This window comes from Charadrius vociferus, unplaced genomic scaffold (assembly GCF_000708025.1).
Source record: "Charadrius vociferus isolate BGI_N301 unplaced genomic scaffold, ASM70802v2 scaffold187, whole genome shotgun sequence".
NCBI lineage: Eukaryota > Metazoa > Chordata > Aves > Charadriiformes > Charadriidae > Charadrius > Charadrius vociferus.
Genome location: NW_009649180.1, coordinates 647,146 through 663,306, shown reverse-complemented (window position 1 = coordinate 663,306; position 16,161 = coordinate 647,146). Strand labels below are relative to the sequence as shown.

Sequence of the window (16,161 nt, the reverse complement as noted above, 5' to 3'; positions counted from 1 at the left end):
TGAACTCACCAAAAGGAGATTCAGTGTGGCTTTTACCAATGAGCTGGCATCGATGTGCAAAGATCTGGAGCTAAACCTCTATACATATCAGGAAGAACCTGAACCAAATAAAGAAGACTGATGCAAGGCCATCAGCATTTTTGAAGTAAGGAACCAACAGAATATGGTAGATGAGAAGGTTTATAACTTATGTTTTCATGCACTACTTATGCACTCTGGATTAAAGCACTGTAATACATGGCAAAAGAATAGGAATGGCCAAGCTTGCCCTCCTGAAATTTGCAACTGCCCATGGCTAATGGGAAGCGGAGTAGAATTGCCAGATTTGCCATTTATAGCAAGTGCTGCCTATGAGCACCTTATCTACACAGCTCTTGGTCTGGGGTAGTGGTGTTCACTACGCCAGGCTTGCAGAAAGTTATCAGGGATGCCGGGCTTCTGTCTCTGTGTGTGTGTGTGCACGCGTAGGGGGAAGGGGGGACACTGTGTGTCGGGGAGTTACTGGACCTTAGCGCAACTGGCGATTAAGGTGATCTGTATGTGGCAATAAAACAAAGAATATTTCAGAAGAATGTTACATGTACAAAAATATGACTTTCAACTTTGAAAATAAATAAGTTCAGTTTATTAAGAGCTGGTGTCAATGCTGAACAAAATACACATCCTCCAGTAAAGAAACATTTTGGTGAACTGTTCTTTTTTTTTCTTCTTTTTTTTTTTGATTTACTAAAATACAAGTTGGACCTTTCTCTTCTTTTTGTAAATATATCATTTGCCTCCCTTAATTACATGTCCTTATAACTGTGACCATCATTCTCCTTTAAGCCAAGGACTGAGGTTGGTTTGTTTGGGTTTTTTTTTAAACTCTTAGGAGTCTGGCCACATATGCAGGTTTTTCTTTTAGGGAAAATACTTGACAATGAAAAAAAGAAAAATATATTTATTTCTAATAAATAAAAATAATTTAAAATGCTAGAGGCTATACATGACTAGTTTTGATTATGTTCATTTATAAATGAAATATTTTCCAAAATACGTGGAAGCAATATTAAAGGCAGACAAACAAAGATCTGTCTACTTTATTTTCCCATTAAGCTTGCCCTTCTTAACTTCTCCATCAGTGGTTCAGCATGTAAAAGGAATAAATGTCACATCACCATTCATGAAGTTTGTCAGGCTTTAAAAAAATAGTTCTGGCCTCGAAGGAGTCAACATTCATCTTCAACTTCTCTGATTGGTGGTATCAAGCTGCTTGTTGATTTATATTGATTGATCTGATTGGCCATGTGAGTGCTCATGGGCTTGATTTGAATGTTTCTGGGATAGGCATTATCCGGCTCATCTGTAAACCATTTCTTTTCTGCTAAGGAGCAAAATGGGTAGAGACAGAATAAGGAGGGAAAATGAGAGTTTTAATTAGTGAAGCACATACACACATAAACACACACAAAAAAAAAAAGGAGGGGGGAGAAGTCAGTAAAGTTTATAGAAAAAAGGCAATCAATAGAAGATGACTTTGACTAATTACTAGCAGTACAGTGCATTAGATTAATACCTCTGAAAACACTTTTCCTGAAAGGCGGATGACATGTTTGCAGATTTGATAGTAGAAGCTAAAGAAAACTGTCAATATACCAGTTTGCTTGTTGAATGAAAGAGAGCTCTTTTTTTTTTTTTTTTTTCATGCTCAGGTGAACACCCTCTGATTCATTTATTGAAAAAATGATACAAATAAAAGGCTAAACTGAGCCAGTGAGAGCGGGTGGGATAAGGGTAACGCAGAAAAGAGCATGTGAGTCCATATACAGAGGAGCACCTAAAGAGTCAGAGGCTTCCCCGACTCTTCCATTTCAGGGTGGTCGCTACTGCTGGCTCCGAAATCATGTAGGAGAATGTAAAGAAGACCTTTCCTCAATTGGTGCTAGAGTAAGTAGGGCTTGCATTCATGCTGCCAGATGGCTGCCTTCCTGCAGGGGGTGGCCATTACATTGCTACTTAGCAACCTGGCTGCTTGGGCACTGCTGACCTCTCCAGTTTGGGAAGGGGCATGGAACGCACCTGATGCTCAGATGACTTTAGTAGGTGCTGAAGTTAATCGTGAATGGATCGGTAGTGATACGTGACAGCAAGGCAAAGGAAGGAAGGACTTAAAGGCAGATTAGAGGGGAAGCTGTTGCTTTTATACCTTTGGGCAAGTGTCTGTTTCCATGAACACAGGAAGAAATTTATGGTACTGATTTAAGGTTGGCTGGGAGCAATGCGGGAGGGAGTGAGGATGCTGAGAGGCTGCGGCATTGCAGCCGTTCCCTAGCTGCTTGTGAGCCTAACCACTATATTGTATTGTTCATACGCACATGTGGACAAAAACTTTTTAAAATTCACAAAAGGAAAAAAGAAATTAAAATAATTGTCTCTTTAGAGAACAATTACTGCTGTCACTTCTTAATTACAGGTGGGCAACTTTACAGGATAGCTCTACTCAAAGACTTAGGAACTCCTGGTCTGAGGGTGCCATATGGCCATTAGGTGCTCATGCTTTGACAGCATTTGTGAACCGGAGGCTCCATTCTCACCCTCCTTCCCCAAATTCCAGAGGTGAGTGTGCACAAATGGTTCTGGGGATGGGATTCTGCAACTGAGGCATTTTCGTAATTACATCCAAGGTTTAATGTGTGCCCCTCAGAGTTGCTGCTCTTGCAGCACTACTTCTCATTCCAGTGGGGAACCCAAAATGCTTCAGAAGCTTTAGTGTCTCTCCTGCATAGTGCAAATTGCCACTTTTTCTTACCACTGAAATGCTGCTGTATCTGGGTTGGAATCAGGGCAGGAGTGGAAGGAGTACTCATTTTAAATAAACAAATAAATAAAAATAAGCAAAGCAAAATCCACCTTGGAAAGCCAAGGATTGAGCACAAAAGCTTAGGAGGTGAAGCACAGAATAGAAACTGGAAGACCAGGAAGAATAAAGGACAAATATCTGGGCATAAATGCGTAAGAATAAGCAACTAGGTTCAAAGTTAGGGCTTCTAAAGAAGTGGATCGATTTCCAGAATTACTGGGCTTCTCACTTTTGTGAATATAAAATTTAAACACTTATACTTGATAGGGATTTTAAGCATCTACATGCAACACCCCCCAGTCCCCAACAACAAACTCCAAACTTATGAGGGTTTAATTCACCTTTTTTTTTCCTAGATATATTCATTACCTGCACTTACGCTTTTTTAAAAAATTAAATTGAAAAAAAAGAATCCTATTAATCAGTAGTGGCTTATTACTGAAGGTAAATAGAACTACTGTATTGTTTTCCTAGTCATTTTCTAAAATGTATTTTACTTTGTTTTAAAATATCCTACCCATTTGTGACCAGGGTAAATAGTTCCCTGCCCCCTTGAAGTTGCCTGAGTCTGAACAATGTTCAATCTCCCATCTCTCTCTCTCTCTCTTACCTATTATAATTAAGTTCTCTTTGATTTGAACAGATTGGACGATAGGAATTCATAATGTTACATCCTGCACACTGAAGCTAACTGATTAAGTGCTTTAAATTATTCTTCCTGACAGAATGATAAAGTTACAATCTGTTCAGAGATGATCTACAGCTTGCCAGACTCCTACCGCTTCTTTCTACATTCATTTATCTTTTTGTCAAGCAGTTAAAAAAAAAAAAAAAAGCACCTCAATTCCATAGATCTTTTAAAGTCATCAGAACATCTGAATTATTAATGAGACTTTAAGGGAATGGTTCCTGATGGGGGCTGGTTTAAGAAAGGTTGTAAGAAAAAAATAAAAACCTGGGAATGCGTACACATCAAAATAATTTCAGCTCCATTTAAAAAACCATTTAGTTCAAGTGTGACACATGAACCATTATGCATTTGTGGAAACCAATTTTATGTGATCTACGATTAAACTAACCTTTCAGAGAGGTGTAAAGTGTGATGGTTATCATGTTTTAAAAGCCTTGCAAGATCACATAAACAATTTCAAACTAACAGTTTTCTAATGGTTTGTGTTTAAAATGATTTTGAGGCAAGTTAAGCACTGCGAACTTTTATCTCTACCTTCTTTTTTAACATATGGTGCACAAACTTTCCTTACAAACAGAACTTGGTGCAAGCTAATTCGATCTCATAGCAAGAAAGGGGAGAACAGCGTGATTGCTAAGGATCGGGGATGAACTGCACTGTATTTCTCAGCAGCCAGTGTAAAGCGCGCCCATCTCCCCTGCTTTCCCTGGAATTTTCAAAACAAGGCAATTAGTTATATGTTAATCTTTACAATAAAACTCATATCCAGAGAGCTGATCTTTAAAAAGACACCATCAAGTGTCTTTTTGCCTTTCCCTGGCAAGTAATAAATACAGACAATAAATAATAAATGCCAGAAACTGGTAGATTCTAATTTCTTTTGCTGTTTAAATTTCTTTTTGCCAGACTGAAACCTTGGTCCAGGCATTATCATCTCCAGCAGGAGATGCTTGGGTCCAGCTTTATACCTTTCATGCTCCTTTTCTGTTCTTAAAATTGTCTTTGACCACATAATGATGAGTCTCCTGTGAAGGTCCATCAATCTCTATACTTACCTTTGAAATGTGAGCTTGACGCTCCTCATCTTTACAGTTGGCCACTAAGATATTCTGCTCCAAGTTAGTAAATGCGCTTCTTGAATCCCTTACGCACTTTTCAATCTTTTTTGTTATGCTCACAGTTTGACTTTGATATGTCTTCCATAGTCTTAGCACAGATTTATACATATCTTACACAAACTACTTACTCTTTCCTTTAAATCAGTCAAAAAACCTCTTTTTAAGTCTTCATATAATGTTATATTCACCAACTTTTTTTTAGTTCTCTGTTTCATTCACTCTGTTTCTCTCCCTTTTGGTGTATGCATATTGATCCTTACCACATGTGTTTCTACATTATAGTGAGAACAGGCCTAGTTTTCTGGTTTTGGTTTTGTCTTTTTGGGTTTTTTTTAAAGAGCTGCTCAAGAGAGTCCCTGATCTTCCTACACTATTTGACGGGTTTGTTTTTGACAGTATCACCTGAGAGATGTCAGAACAGCTAAGTAACTTCATGTATCAGAAAGCAGACATCATTTACTTTCCTCGCAAACACCTGTGTTTGCAATGGGCTATCAGCATCCCAGTGCATCCATGAAGGTTCTAAAGGCTTCCTGCTCTTATTACAAACAAATAAAAATTAACACCTTGTGTAAGACTGTTCCCTGCAGCATAAAAAGATATACATCATTAAAGTAAAATGATCAAAACACAGATTTCTTCAACTTGTGCGAGACTCTAGCAATTCTCTCCAACAGATTTATTGTTCCGGTGTTTTAAAATTTCTGTCATTAACTCTGGACTGAATAATCACATTTGAATAAATGTCACTGTGAAACACCCTCTCTTCTGAGCAGAGTCAAAGAAAGTACTAGCTAAACATGACACAAAGATTTACTAAACCTGTATTCTCACCATAATCCCAAATTACCTTACAATTGTTTTAAACATGCTTTTTTTTTTTTTCTTTTGTGACACAGTTTCAAACGAGTCTGTAGGTATGTGTTTGTGTGCCTCCCCCCCTCCACATAGGCAGCTTGTTTATACCTAAGCTGAAAATTCTCCCATGCAATTTCTTCCTGTACGAGGAAAAAGTAATGAAAGTTTCTCCACCCACCTGCTCAGCAAGTCTTTGTTTGGCAGATGAATATTTTACATGTGGCAGGCAGTAAGTAATTTGCAGGAAGAGAGAGAAGAAACTATTCTTACTTTCCGTGAAAGTCTTTATTTTGCTTCAAGGAAACTAAAGCTTTGGGACAAAAATGCTATTCTGGACTTGCTCTTGTTGATTTTTAATTTTTTTAAACTAGCAAAATTCTTACTTTTGACAATGGGAATTTCACTGGAAAATGCCTGACTCTGCCAGTTTAGGACAGCAGGAACCCACAGCAAGAACCTGCAGGTTTGCTAGATGTGATTTTGCGTCAACACTCAGATCAACAAAGTTGCAAAGAACCCAGTTTCCATTGTCGAAACCAAGCTGGGACTGATATAAGAGGCAGGACCTCCACTGCAAGCTCTAAAATGTCATCTCTTGTCATTGGTGCTGCTTTTCCACTTTCAAAAACTAACCAGGGTAGTTTCTAAGAATGTTTGACTTAGGATAGATTTCTGAAGAAACAGGAGATTTCCTGTTACTTTTCAAGATAAAAAATGCTGACAACATAACAGAGTTGATTTAAACATTCCTCTACTTGTAAGGACCAACTTCCCAATTTCATTAGTATAACCATATCAGAATATCTTCGTCACTGTAATAAACTATTTGATAGATTTGTCTATAGTTAGCAGCGAAAAGTGCATGTGGTACAACTAAAAGTCAAAACTTTAGAATTCTGACTTTAGGACAGAAGATGAAAGAGCATTAGAGTTCAGTATGATTTGAGGAATTCAGATTTGCATCCATATTAGATATTCCTCTTCTGTTGCTCACAAAGTAGACAAGTTGCTTCTCTAATGTACACTGTCTATATTTTTCTATTTGAGCTGCACAGTTATACAAATACTATTTATTTGGATAAAATCATTATGTAGTATGTGACAAGTGGCTTCATATTAACACCCTCCCTTCCTCTGCTAAATGGAAAACAGATAAAACATTAATGGAAAAGCATTTTGGTGTCAAAGCCATTAACATTCTCCCAAAATGCATAACTGCTCTCGACTATCTTCAGTCAATACTGCCAACATAAAGAGATGCTCATGAACGTACACGGGGGACAGGGGAATAGGGAGGGGAGAGGAGGAAAGGAATTGGAATGAGGAATGGGAAATTAAAGTAATGTCTGCACCAGGGTAGGCATCTTCACTGAGCAGGAACCTGGGCGTTTCCAAAAGGACACGTGCAATTAGAAAGGCAAGCAGATGAGAGGATAAAAAATAAAACAGGGTTGAGCAACAGCAGCAGCAGCAGCAGCAGCCAGTTTTACTTCTGGTTTGGAGGGAAAAAAAAGGCAAAAGAAAACCAACAAAACAACCAACAAAACAAACAAACCAATAACTGAATAAAGTTTGTGACTACTTTTTTTTTTAATTTCACAAGTTTTCACAAGGACAAAGTTATAGAAGGAAACCCACAGCAGTTGCTAGGTCATGCAGAACCATTAATTGTCATACCTTGGCCCATTCTATTCATCCTTGTTGCACTTTAGAAAAAGAAGTAAGCTATGTAAGTTTTACAATGCTTTTAAACTGTCATATTTCCTGTTGAGCACTTTAACTGGCACATCCTTGTAGTCATAAATATTCTTGGGGCAAAACATGAGAACTTTCTTTGCAAAAAGAAACACATGAATTTGTCTTTATGATGAAGAGCAACTGTAATAGACCCATTTGTAGGGGAGCATCCAGAATTTGCAACGTAATTCACTGATAGGACTTACAGCTGCATTTGAATGCACACACACATATATACTGTATTCCAATCATCATGCTTAACGCTGCACAGTGGTACTTTCTGTAGCCCACGTATATGGTTCCAGGTTTTGTCAGTAAAAGTGCTTGGCTCATTGTCAATTCACACAGCAAGCAAATCTTCAAAATTATCATGCTTGGGGAAGGGAAAGGTAGAAAACAACACTAACCATAAAAGCACCTTGTCTGGGTTGGCAGTTACAATGCTAATCACTCCCACATCCAAATATTTATTTTCTGTCTGCATGCTTTCTTGCTGGGTAGCCAGGGAAGGTGGTATGTGTTTCTGGCCTCCCTACCCTGGGAAACTCTTCCTCTCACCTAGAACTAGTTCTATATTTCACAAGGCTGGCATTTGAAATTAAAAAAAAACAAAACCAAGCTTGGAGTATCATTTCTGTGGCTGTCTAGGATAGGTTCCTTCCCACTACTTTAATTCCCTGCCACAATTTTTGTTTGGCTAGGTGTGTCGTTGGTGAGAATCTGCATGGAACAAACTCTGGCACGTGCCTAGAACATGATGCCTCAGCACGGTGAATATTTCCAGCCCAGCCCTCCGGTTCTGCTCACTGCCTGTCTAGGGCACAGCACCTTTTCTTCCCAAATGGGAGAGACCTTAAAGGCACTCAGTTGTCTTCCCCTGTATTCCTGCATACTGGCATGGACCTGTTGAAAAGAACCATCTAGAACATGGAGCAGGATTTCTGGAGGATCTTCGCATATTAGGGCTCTTGTTGGAAGATTTATACCACCACTCTAACTTGGAAAAGTTAAACTACCATCTGGGGAAAGGAACAAAGTCCCTCGAGATCTGATACTTAAGCATAGAAAAATGCTTGCTCTTTTCTGAACATTATTTATTCTGTACATAAGGTGACTAATTCACCTTTTAAAGATGTAAAAGTCCCAGGAAGGCAGTTTTTAATGACTTACATCCAATATTTATGATACATATGGCTTTTTATCCCAAATGTCAAAAGTGAAAGAAAATATAGCTATTCGTGTGGCAGTATAAATAGACAGAATAATAATTTAATATGCAATTAGACTCTTTCTAAACTTAAATTAAACCATTGGAGTTTTACAACTCCATGCCCAGGCAATTTCAGTGTTAAAGGGAAAAGACACTATCTCCAAAAGGCTAGTATTTTAGAGAAAGTCCTTAAACAAGCAGAAAAGTCCCTGATGTTGCTTTGGTATAAAGCAGGTGCGTAGCAATAATCTATACAAAGAGTGTAAGCCCTATACAATATAATCTTTGAGAGTGAAACATCAGTAAGGATTTTTTTGGTTGTATTTTTTTTTCTTTTTTTTTTTTTTTAATGGGTTAGTTTTAAAAGCATCAAATAAATGTAACAACTCCTGTAAATATGAATATAAAAATATCTACCGCAACATACATCAACAATTCTGCACTAAATGACTGACTTTGTGTAACTCTGACACCAAGAGCAAGTGTTCATGTTAAATATACTCTATTTTCTAATATGTAGAGTAACTGCAGTGAGTTATTTATGTTTTCAGTGTGCCTATGGGTTTAGAATTTTTTTTCTCCCCTAGCATCATAAATAACTTTTGGTCCGTCTGCTTTGTTGCTGTTGTGCTTAAGGGTTTTATGGTGGTGAAATAAAAATGACAATCACATGCACACTGTCATACATATGCAAAATATGTGTACAAAAAGGGAGAACTCTATGGGAAAACAGGGAACATTACTGCTGGAAACATTAACTGGGGAGAATGGGTGGTGAATGCAAGTTTCACACACAGTGGGAGCAGGTACACATATCAAAGTCTATCTTCCTGCACATACTTCTGTTTTTCCCGGGAATCCCTGGTCTTGGTGCGGTTCGGTCGGTTTGCTGTTGAAGGGATGGAGTGAACTGATGAGCTCTTCTTACTGGAAGAATAGGAGGAATGGGAGGAATGAGAAAGACTGGCCCGGGACTGGCCAGCGTTGTGGTCAAATTGCATCAAACAGAAGATCAAGTCTGTCGGCACGAGCTCAAATTCATAGGGTGGGTTTGTGATAACATAACTGGAAAGAAAGAAAGAAAGAAAGAAAGAGAAAACAGGTTTAGATTTTTACTAAAAAATTCTTCTAGAGTTGCTATTCTCATGAACATTTACCCAGATTTTTGCATTTCTGTTTCCTTCAGTGTGTACCTAATTTTAGCTCATATAATACCCGTTACAATTTAGGACCTTGTTATGTCAGACATCACTTTTTGTATGTTTTCTGTTGCACAGACATACTGTCTGAGTAGGATGTTCTTCAAGTGAATCACGTCACGATTTTTCAGAGAAGACACCACACGAATGACCCTCCTTTCTGTAGCTGCACTGTAGTGCAATGACTCTAGCAAACAGATTTACATATTAACAAAACCCAGTAACATACCCACAAGCAATGGTATTTAAAGAATGGCTGAAAAGCAGGGAGAGGACAATTTTAGGTGCAGTTATATTTAACTACGTATTTGCTTTATATTTATTAAATATTTAAATACTGCAACCCCACCTTCAATTAACCCCCTTTCAAGGTAGGAAGGGCTTATAGACCCTGCTGTTAATTTTTTTAATGCATGTGAAAAACATATTTGAGCAAGGCAATAGGCATTTTCTGTCCAAGCAAGAAATGAGTAAAAATTGATCACAAAGCCCTCAACTTCTTTGCAAATTAATTCAGTCCTTGTAAGAAATCTGGCTTAGCCGCCTCAGGGACAGAAGTCACTTATTAATCCAACAAATAATCCCATATATAGCAAGTACAGTGTAAATCTAAACTCAAAATCATTTATTCTCCCCAATTTGTCCAAATTCTAACAGAAGAAACCACTTTGGTGGGCTGCAGCATTGTTTATTGCCATGTTCACTCAATAATGATGCTTTTTGTAGAGAATGAAACAGTAACAGATGGTAGATTTGTGATAGTTCTGGTATGGGTCTGCATGTGTATTTCTAGTAGGCACTTAATTAAGACACATTTCAAGTAAGCTGCTAAATGGCCTTCGGTTTGCAACAATGGAAATGTGTCTGCTCTATTTAAAGCACTGAGGTCAGTCTTGGTGCTACTGAAGTAAGAATGCAGCCCACCAAGAGAAGGGTTTCCATGTACTGGAAGAAATGTTTATTAGATACGGACAGTACCAATAGGAAGCCCACAGGAGTATTTTCTGAGCATTCAGAAAAAAGAAAGTCTAATTACTATAATCTAAATTATTATCCAGTAATTTACAGCTAACTGATATAAGCAAACTGAAGTCCTTTCCTTGCATGCAAGTAGTGAACCATCACAAAACAAACAAGATAAAGATATGTTCTGAAAATTTACTTTAAAAATTTTTGATTAAAATTGGCTGAAAACTTATGCTATGATATCCAGCCTACGACTTAAACTCAGCTAAAGAGTCATCATGAGGTCCTCAAAGAGTTAGCTTTTGAGGCAAAGTTAGGTAAAAAATGAAGCAAGCTCTTTTTTAGATTTATTACAGACCCTGGGATCTTCCTTGCTGAGAAGACTGAAGAACAGTGAAGCAGAGATGTTGTAAAAGCCTGGACTTACCGTTTAGTGCATTGGCTGGGAGTACTTAGATGTGCATCCCTTAATCGATAAATTCCAAAGCAAAGCATATTGTATGTTTTCAGTGCTTTACAAAATAGATCTCCATAACAACCTCCATCCTAGGAGAAAGGGGGGGGGGGGGGGGGGAGACATAACAGCACATTTTTTTCTGTTCTTTTCTCTGTTAACACCATGTCAGGGAAAACCATTTTCAGTATGAGCCTGTACAAAAAAGGCAATGTATAGACAGTCTGTTGTTTGTCACAAATGAGAATCTTTTACCCAAGGAAATGAATAATCTAAACGTTTTACTTCAAATAAGTAATTTGATCATTATTTTGGAGAGCCTTGGTCCATGAAATGATGGTAAACCGGGAAGAGCGAGTGATTTGCTTTAAGCTGGAAATAGAAATTTTGGTACCAAACAACATATTCTACAAATTACATTAACTGTGGTATTAAAATTGTTAGTATTTTTGGCCCTTTTTTGGCAGCAGCCATAATGTCATCTTGACAAATAAATTCACTGGGGAGCACATCAGAAATAAGAGTTCTGAGGAGTTAAAAGGATAATAAAATATCTCCCACTTTAAAATAATGATGAAATGTATGCCATTTTCCATAAATATTATAAAATGCTTTGATTAGAAAAAAAAAAAAGTTTGGATTTGATGATTTGTATATCTAAAATATTGTTTCTTAAGTAATGATGAGTGTTAATGCATTCTACCATCACTGATGTAGTGTAATTGAGGCTCTGGTGAAATAGCATTTGGAGGATTGGTATTGCTTGTTTTATTTGTGAAAACGTTATGCCACATGCCCAAGTGTTTTGATGAGCTGTTAATTTCAGCTGTGAATGGATTTCTACATGAATTGAAAGGCTGTTTTCTTGTATCCATGTACTCTCATCACCCTTAATCTTTAAACTGGGATTCCCTGTCATTTCTGTGAAGAAGGTTGCTCCATTCTTTTTGAACAGAGCTGGTGAACACAAGGTTAATTTAAGAAATATCAAATCCTATATCATCATCATCAAAGCAAAGCGGGTGCTTTGGGATTTGTCTCAAGATTAAAATATTTGGTCCGGAAAACATTTCTAGATACTTCTTTATCCAAATGCACTGTTTTTTTAAAGATGGTTTGTTTATTTGGTTTTAGTTGTGGGTTGTTTTTTTTTTTACTTCAACCTTAAAATACTGGAGTCAAAATGTCAGATCATTAGGATTTCACAAGAATTTTAGTTCATCCAGAAACAGCACGAAACAAACCTCAGTCTCGTTTTCAAGCTAATAAGCATATTTTAAGCAAGAACTGGAAGCTCCCTGGGAAGACTGAATAAGCTTATCAAAACCCAACAAAGGTATAGATATTGCTCATGTTTGCAATGGATTATTGTCAGAACGGTCATATGATCCGAGTCAGCTCATCCATTTCTTTAGCTGACAACTAAGAAGAGCCCCAGGATTTTGTGTATGGAATACCCAGGCAAGGAGCCTGGGAAGCCGTATAGCTTCTTAAAAAGGGCAAAAGCAAACCCGGCACCCTCTGCTGTTAATTGTCAAACAATCCAAAAGCTCTCTTAAATTAAACAATAGACATTATAGGCTAATTAAGGTAGATTTTTACTTAGTCTGAGAGAAAACCAACAGATTGCAGACCAGCCTTGGTCCTACGTTTCCCTCGTGATCTTACCCCTAGGTCTGCAAAGGGCCCATCATACAAAGCCAACTGAGCAACTCGACACCTGTCCCTGTTTGCAAGTGTCTGGGGCGTGCTGTAACCTCCTCTCAATGCATTTTCCTCAGCAATCAGTGCTTCCAGCTCTGGTGTGGCTCCTCCAGTTACCAATGTCCGTATCAGTGTGAGGATATTGTCATTGAAGTATGTCTGCAGAGATAAAAGAAAGCTCTTTAAGCAAACACCATTAAAGTCACAACTGAAGACATCCAAATTACAACTTTTCTGGGTTTCTGCTGTTTAAAGTTCTTGGCTGTCTCTTCAAATAATTTTATATAGAAAGTGAAAAGACAGCAGCCTCCAATTACTCTATTTTCTTCTATCCCATTAGGCTCCTATACTAGATCCTTCCTTTTAAACACCAATTCAGGCTGATTTTTATTAAAGTACAAAAATTTGAATGATTTATGTTTCCTATAATTGGTGTTAGTAGTGATGCAATGACTGCTTTCCTTCTCATTGCCTTCATGTCTAATAATGGGCTTTAGGACATGTAATTGTAAAATTCAGACCACATTTAAAGCTTACACAGGCTAGATTGCCTTTTTACTCTTGTCACCAATTCGTTGGGGAGCTGCCTTTGTGCTGCAAATGTCATTACTTATTACTGTGGCTGGACTCTAGCAGTCTAACCGATGTATTGTACTAAACATCTTATTACGAGACTTGACAGTGTTCAGACATAAGCATGTATCAATTAAACATCTTGAGTTCATTCCAGATAAATGTATGATGAGTTTGGGATCCTGGTGGTCCTTTTAAAAAACTCTAGGGTATAGGGTAAGTGTGGTTTATTAGGGAAGATTTACTCCACACTGACATTTTGCCAGCATCTGTAGCATTGCTGGTCTGTCAGGCAAACAATGGGTATTTTAAATATTAATTTAATGCCAGATGAATGACTTTCAAGTTCACTTAAAAGTATACCGGTATAGTTCAGAGATATTCAGTTAAATATCAGCAATGTAATGTACAGGGCAAAAAATACCGTTGAACAAAACAAGGAGACACCGTCACTTACAGTGTCACTAACGTCTGTGTTTTCAGAAGCTTTGCGAGTGTGGGGGACGCACGAGAAGGAAATGAGCTCCCTGTAGGGTGCACAGGATTGACATTACTGGTTTGTGGATTCCATTACTAGATTTGTGAGTTTTGTCAAACTTGGGACTTGGAACAAATGTCTGTAATGCAACCAAGTAAAAATTAATACTGAATTCTCAAACAATGCTTGTTGTCCAAAGATAACGCTTTTTAAATGATACTTTTCAATGAAATTCATTGCTCCATCCATATAATGTAATTGTATTTAATACATGGGTAAACTGAGGTACAGGTTGAAATATTTTATCCTGAGGTCAAAAAGCGGAACTGGCTTCCTATCCATGTTACTTCGACATTCTTTCTTTGTATAATGAAACTTCAATTTTATTGTTCACTTGAGATGACAGATAAAACAGGAGAAAATGAATTCTATGTGGCAACGTTTTTTGCTGTTACACTGAAGTATCATAACTTCAAGCTTCTCTACTTATTTACATAGGCGTATCTGCCCTTCACCTGTTGAATACACTAAAATGAGAGGAACATATTGTTATTGTTTTATATGCCTTAAAGCAAATATTTGCAACTCATCAACTCCAATTATTTTAAATTAGCCCGGTAAGGCACTACAAATTTTAAATATAAAGTGTACTGTAAAGAGTTGTCCGACCCTAGCAGGGATTCAGGAAGATTCAGTTAGGCTAAAATAACAGCTAATCTGACATCAGCTTTTACATATGTGGATACACTGTGTAGCAATTCAAGTGTAATACTCAAACCTTTCTTAACGTATAGAAAAATCAATGTGACCCCTTGCAGGAATGTAAGTCTGGAGTGATTACATGATGTTTAATAGGAATTGCCATGGTGAGAGAGAAAAGATATTCAGGCATGATTGCTTATTCTTCAATTACTTCTCGATGTCCCTGAGGTGAGAATCAGAGTTGCCCTCTTTGGCAACTCTTCCCACTGTGCTATACTTCTCCAACATGGAAGTACTCAGAATAAAAAAATCAGCATTAAGTTTAGTCTCTTTTCTTAGTCTTTGTCAGTGGATACTATATACGACTCAACTAAAATAATTAGCACAATTCCTTTGCTCCTGCAGTTAGGCAGCAATGCTATGTGACATCAGTCTCGTGATATAAAGCCAAATTCTGCCAGATCTAGAGGTTGTAGGCACTGCAATTGTAGAAGCTGGAAAAGCCCTTTCAGTAAAAAAGTACTCCAACACATTCTATATGGCACTTTAAGGACACACCTTCACAAAAGCATACCATTTTCTGCCACAGTATCTTTTCTCATGCCTTCCGAGCTCTTTTACTCAGTATTTTTGATCCCTTTTTCTTCTCTAAATAGTGACATTCAGTATTATTCAAAAATGGTATTCTCAGTTTTACATCTATAAATCAATATGGAAAAACATGAAACAAAAGTAAAGCATATCTTTATTGGTAAATTTTTCAAGTCCAGTTTACAATGAAGCCAACTATGGCAAGAAATGTTCACCTGCTCTAAGACTGATAGATGCTGGGTCATGTAAAACAGCCTGGTTTTATAGACTGATGACTTGCGGTTATTGGTAAAACATGCAAAAGTCTAAAATTGTACTAATAATTTTATTACTCTTTAGGAGGTATCATTAGACCAGCCTTCACCGGCTTCTAACTCTCTCTTTATTCTGTAATTCAAATTATAGCCAGGATCCCAGATTTAAACACATGTACTTTTAGCTCATCTGAATTTGGTACTGTGCAAGTACACAATTACCCCTTATCATGTATTTGGCTGTAGCTCACTACAGCATGATCTACTAAGAAATTATACTGTGGCCGTATCACTCATTTTACTACAGATCTCATATTAAATGGAGAAATGAAAGCAGTAGTAAAATAATGTATCAAATCAGGCACCTGTCACAAATTCATTAATACAAATAAAATAATATAAAATAGAATAAAATACCTCCTCCCCCAGGCCCCAGTGCAATTAAGACATAACGGGCCCAATTCTGACTTATGTCCTGTGCCGACCGGGAGTAACTCTGGGAGCCATACACCACTATGAAACTGATGCAAATGAGAAAAGAATCAGATCTATTGTCGATGGAACAGAATGCTGTCACCAGAGAAAGGCCTCCCACTGCTAGACAAATGTTAAGGCAGAGCTAAGACACTTATTAGCAAAGGAGCAACATTTATCTTGGAACAATGGCTTAATTTGGGTTTCACACCATGACTGACATGGATGTCACCGTTTAATCCGATAGATGAGTGCAGCCAAATGATGGGTTTTGGTTTTTTGCCATCCATGAGTGAAAAGATTCCAACTTTCA

General features: G+C 37.6%; 1 protein-coding gene across 18 annotated transcripts in view; it reads right to left on the bottom strand.

Annotated features, from left to right (window-relative positions):
- Window positions 1-495: 495 nt before the first annotated feature.
- KCNMA1 (potassium large conductance calcium-activated channel, subfamily M, alpha member 1) overlaps window positions 496-16,161 on the bottom strand; it is a 502,219-nt gene continuing 486,553 nt past the window's right edge. For 9 of the 18 annotated variants that reach the window (XM_009888640.1, XM_009888642.1, XM_009888633.1 and 6 more), the window contains 5 exons: window positions 12,741-12,935; window positions 11,046-11,164; window positions 9,294-9,518; window positions 7,184-7,212; window positions 496-1,360 (listed from right to left, as the gene is read on the bottom strand). In XM_009888640.1, coding sequence (XP_009886942.1) covers window positions 1,209-1,360; window positions 7,184-7,212; window positions 9,294-9,518; window positions 11,046-11,164; window positions 12,741-12,935 — 720 coding nt within the window. In that variant the 3' untranslated portion in view covers window positions 496-1,208. Of the gene's footprint in view, window positions 1,364-7,183; window positions 7,213-8,801; window positions 9,519-11,045; window positions 11,165-12,740; window positions 12,936-16,161 lie in introns of those variants that run through there. The other 9 variants (XM_009888639.1, XM_009888650.1, XM_009888651.1 and 6 more) reach the window with 7 other exon arrangements.